At 28.8% G+C, this 5646-nt stretch overlaps 1 protein-coding gene across 1 annotated transcript; it reads left to right on the forward strand.

Moving 5' to 3' along the window:
- Positions 1-205: 205 nt before the first annotated feature.
- Positions 206-4943, forward strand: LOC111881479 (heat shock cognate 70 kDa protein). Its single transcript, XM_023877867.3, has 4 exons — positions 206-301; positions 651-693; positions 2784-3012; positions 3109-4943. Exons 3-4 carry the CDS (start codon positions 2802-2804, stop codon positions 4746-4748), a joined length of 1851 nt encoding a protein of 616 aa, XP_023733635.1. The 5' UTR covers positions 206-301; positions 651-693; positions 2784-2801; the 3' UTR covers positions 4749-4943.
- Positions 4944-5646: the final 703 nt, after the last annotated feature.

Here is a 5646-nt window from a genome sequence, read left to right on the forward strand (position 1 = left end):
ATATATTTTACATATTTAATTATGGTAATATTTCACATTAATTTTGTAATTGGTATCATTTGTTATATTATATCAATTATATTAGACTTAGTCGCATGTTCTAGTCTTATCAAGTGGGTATAACAAATCATGGATGGTATTTTCCACCAAGTATTTTAATGCTCTCAAATATTATAAGACGACTTCAAATCTTCAAAATTTTGGAGTAATCCAATACGGCAATAAAATAATTTGTAATTGGTATGCGTATATATAGATGAGGGGATGGGGAGGAGTAGATGCATACATTCATACATCAAAGGTAAAGATTATACTCTTCTCTTATTGATATTCTATTGATATTCTTTCATGATGGTTTTATTTTGTGGTATTAACTAGAAAAGAAAATTTAGCATTTCTTATATATCAATTAGCTTATTTTGTGGTAAAGATTTTACTCTTCTCTTATCGACTTTGTCTGCATGTCTCAAATACATCATTAATACTTTGACGTTAATTAGCTTAATAAAATTTCTAGAGTTTATTTGCCTCATATGATATTATAAATGTATCAATTGATTCATTTACATGCTTTATTTGTATGTATCGTAGATGAATTTTGATTTTGTGAATTAACCTCATACATGCTCGGATTTGTCATCAATATGCAGAAAAATAGAAGATACACACGAACAAGAGCTCACATAATAATCGGTTAGTCTTCAACTTGAATAGTAGTATAGTTTTATGCTCTCTCTCTCTCTCTCTCTCTCTCTCTCTATATATATATATATATATATATATATATATATATATATATATATATATATATATATATATATATATATATATATATATATATACTAGTTTATAACCCGTGAGAACCATGGTTATAAAATTAATTAAACTTTTATATTAAAAAATCAAAATTACTAATTAATTATTTTAAATAAATTATTACTTCAGATATATTTTTTAGTTATATAGAATTATAATTATTTATGTAAACAAATATTTGAAGTTATATCACTTTATAATCTGTATTGATTTGATTTTATTTTTTAACTTAATGTTATTAATTTAATATAATTAGAATGAAAAGTTTTAAATTTTGAAATTTAAATAAGTTATTAATTAAAAGATATTTTTTTACTTATATAAAATTATAATCGTTAATTTAAATAAATATAGAAATATTATATCATGTATAATTTGTATCAATTTTATTTTAATTTTATTCTAATGTTATTAATTTAATTTAATTAGAGTGAGAAATTTAAAATTTGAAATTTGAAATGGAGAATTAATAGATTGACAAGTGGTATATATTAATTATAAAACCTAATATGATAATACATGAGAAAAGATGAATAAAATATGTATTAATTATGAGGCCTAATAGGATGACACATATCAAAAGAAGATTAAAACTATTCTTTTATTAGAATAGAAATATATATATATATATATATATATATATATATATATATATATATATATATATATATATATATATATATATATATATATATATATATATATATATATATATATATATATATATATATATATATATATAATCACTTCGTTTCTTTCAATTATAAAATTATAGATGTGTGATTATAGGTGCATGTTATTACCATGAAATAATATTTATATGTACACTTAATTCAAGGAAAATTCGAAAGCATGGTTGGTAAATATATATTGAATTTTAGGATTATAACCATGAGAATAATACTTTGGAATTGTATTTCATTTTTTCATATATAATCATAGAAAATAAGTATTTAAGGATATACAACATTCTATATGAGCTTTAAGGGTTTAAAGATATAATTCATAGTAAATTAGTATAGCATTCTTTTAGAATTTAATGGCCTTTATTACATGAACTTAAAGTTGGAGGAAAAGAATAACATATTCTAAAAAAACCTAAAATTATGACATGGATTTGTGAATCACATTAGTTGACAAGTAGACATGGACAAATCACTTCTACTATTTTTTAATCCTGGTAGCAATCAAAATATTCAAGAACATCATTCTTTGAAAAGTAAATTCTATGAAAATAAATTTTAGAATGTAAACTAATCATATTATTTAAAAAAGTACATCAATTACAATTTGTATTATAAATGCAAATAAATACAATTTACAACTCTCGAAGAATTCCAACATTTATGAAGAGTGCTTGACTAAAAATCCATATTCAAGCGTGTAGAATTCATATATTCTTCAAGAATTAAAGGAGTATTGAAAAAAATCAATCATTAGTGAAGGACTCAAAGGTTAAAATCAATTTTATGATTTTAACACCACAATATTTTTGCACAAGGAAGAATTTTTGATGAATTCAAGCATTTTTTTTTTAATGCTCGAAGAATTCAAGCCATGTGCATGAATAATTGAAGGGAAGATGATGATATTGAACTTGAACAACGCATCATTATTTTTACACATTAATTTTGGTTGACACTAGTAAAAGTCAAATTCAGTGTGTAATTTGTGGGTTTTTCTCATACAAAATTTTGAGGCCTTTCATAAATTTTAAATTAAATTTTTTTTTTAATAAAACGTTCCATGTATATTGTTAAATTAAATTACATTTATTTGAGAATGTAACTTAAATAACTTCTACAAATAAAAAATAAAAAATCTAAGAACCATCCATATATTTTATGAAAATATTCTTTGTTTACTATTCTCGTTGAATGGTAGTTATTATGCACAAGTGCATATGGTTTTGAAAAGTTAACTGAGCATAGTCATCAAAATGAGTAGTCATTATGTTTCAAATGCAGGTTTTATCCGAAATAATCATGGATAAAAAAGTTGGTGTGGCTATTGGTATTGACCTTGGAACAACATATTCTTGTGTGGGTGTATGGAAGAATGACCAAGTAGAGATCATATCCAATGATCAAGGAAATAGGACTACGCCATCTTGTGTTGCTTTCACAGATTTCGGGCGTCTAATTGGTGAAGGTGCAAAGAACCAGATTGCTATGAACCCCACCAACACCATTTATGGTTTGTATTTAATTAATTTGCTCCTTTGTTTTAAGGTCATGGAATTCATAAAATTGTTAATAATCATTAATTAATATAAATTTGGTGGATTTTCAGATGCAAAAAGAATGATTGGAAGGAGATTCAATGATACCAAACTTCAGGAGGACATCAAGTTATGGCCTTTCAAGGTCATAAATGGTACTCGCGACATTCCGAAGATTGTAGTTTCATTCAATGGTGAAGTGAAGGAGTTTTCTGCAGAGGAGATTTCATCCATGGTTCTTATTAAATTGAAAGAAGCTGCAGAGAAGTTCCTTGGTAAAACTGTACATGATGCAGTCATCACGGTACCAGCTTATTTTGATGATTCCCAACGCCAAGCAACAAAGGACGCTGGTCATGTTGCTGGACTTAATGTTCTACAGATAATCAACGAGCCAACCGCAGCAGCAATCGCATATGGATTAGATATGAGAAATGACATAGCTCGTCAGATAAATGTGCTTGTCTTTGATTTGGGTGGTGGTACCTTCGATGTCTCTCTTGTCACCATTGATAATAAGGGTACGATAATAGTTAAGGCTGTTGCTGGTGACACTCACTTAGGTGGTCAGGACTTTGATAACACAATGGTTGACTTTTTTGTGGAACAATTTAAGAGAAAGCATAGGAGAGACATGAGTGAGAATAAAAAAGCACTATCTCAGTTGAGGGTAGCTTGTGAAAAAGCGAAAAGAGTTCTTTCTTCAATTATTGATACTACTATCGATATCGACAACTTGCATGATGGTATTGATTTTTCTATGAGAATATCTCGTGCAAAATTTGAAATGCTTAATGAAGACTTCTTTAGTAAGTGTATAGAGATGGTGGAGAAGTGTTTGGGTGATGCAGAAATGAAAAAAAACGACATAGATGATGTAGTATTAGTTGGTGGGTCAACCAGGATACCCAAGGTACAACAATTGTTGAAAGACTTCTTCCAAGGAAAAGAGCTTTCTAAGAAAATTCATGTTGATGAGGCAGTTGCACATGGTGCAACAGCTCTTGCTGGAAAATTAACTGTTTGTTTTAGGGGAAATGATAAGAACTTAGTGTTAAGAGATGTTGTGCCTCTGTCACTTGGTACAGATCTGTATGATGGCTCATTGTCTATTTTAATTAAAAGAAATTCCCCAATACCAATCAGGAATGAAGAAACTTATGAGACTGTTATGGATGACCAAAAGATTATAGATTGCAATGTCTATCAGGGTGAGAGAAGTCGGGCTCAAGAGAATAATTGGCTAGGAAAATTCCAAGTTGAAGTTCCACCTGCACCAAAGGGTGAGTCAAAGGTAAGAGTGGTCTTTGCCGTTGATGCTAACGGTATTTTAAATTGCTCAGGAGTAGAATTAACAACTGGCCGAAAAAGAGAGCTTATAATCACCAATGACAAGCAGAGGCTTACAACACAAGAAATCAAAAAAATGCTTGATGATGCTATTAAATACAAATTACAAGACGAGGAGTACAAGAAGAAGGCTTTTATACGTAATGCATTAGAGGCCTACATTTATGATGTGAAAAGAAAAATCAAGAAAATAGAAAACTATACTAAGATGCTTCATAAGAAAGAGTTGGAAATGATGGAAATTGCCATAGAAAAAGCAAATGAAATTCTTAATGAAGGCCAACTTGATTTGGATGGGTATGAAAATGAGCTAGATCATTTGAAAATGGTATGTCCGCCATTCATTTCCAAACATATTTAAACAAAATTTTCTTAATCATGATGGAGAATTGGTTTGAGTGTCATCTACTATAAAGTATGTGCTATTGTTTGTACTTTTGAATAATAATTTACATTTGAGTGTTTTATTGATTTTGTATGCGAGTGAAGAATCAATTGATTTCAATAATATTTCTACTATGTAGTATCAATAAATATATTTCTCCTTTTAAGTGTGTACGGCATTTGTGACAACTCGAAATTTCTATTCTGTACAAATAATATCAAGTCAATAGAAGTCAGAACAGTTGCAATAAATTTTCAGACTTTTTAGAATAAGTTTGAGTATTTCAGGATTTACACGTAAAGAGATATCAGGAGAGAGGATGCATTAGGTGTGACAACCCGAAATTTATTCCATCATTGTAACCCACTTTCCGCTAATAAAATAATTTTTATTATTATTATTTCAATAAATTTTTGGGGTTAACCAAATAAAATAATGTTTCATTTTATATTCATATTTATTGAAATAAATAAAACACGTGTAATATCTTTAAATTTTGTTTGGGAAAAAATTTAGTTTACAACGTAAACCTCGTTTAACATAAGGGTCGGGTAGTTGTATTCCGGATACAACACTCAAGCCCTATATAAGGGTGAGTGGACATTCCTTTGGACCTTTTACCACCCTAGACACACACACACACTCTCTCTCTCTCTCTCTCTACTCTCTCTCCTCAAGGTCTATTTCCTCCAATAACCGCAAGTTTTCGCTCCAAATCGTAAGTTCTCTCATCCTAGCTTGTTCTAAAAATCATTGCATGTTGATATGGCTTGAAAATCATCCATGAAGGCCAAAGATAAGGAGTTTACGGCCTAAGAACACTCTTAGGCCGTAAACCCCTAAAAGTGAGCCAAATATGCCCCAAATCTCCTCC

Source organism: Lactuca sativa, chromosome 1 (genome assembly GCF_002870075.4).
Source record: "Lactuca sativa cultivar Salinas chromosome 1, Lsat_Salinas_v11, whole genome shotgun sequence".
NCBI classification, from domain to species: domain Eukaryota; kingdom Viridiplantae; phylum Streptophyta; class Magnoliopsida; order Asterales; family Asteraceae; genus Lactuca; species Lactuca sativa.

Bases quoted from the DNA above. Each gene is read 5' to 3' on its own strand.
- LOC111881479 (XM_023877867.3), top strand. From the start codon at position 2,802: ATGGATAAAAAAGTTGGTGTGGCTATTGGTATTGACCTTGGAACAACA. The intron at 3,013-3,108 runs GTTTGTATTTAA...GTGGATTTTCAG, and splicing joins CCCCACCAACACCATTTATG to ATGCAAAAAGAATGATTGGA.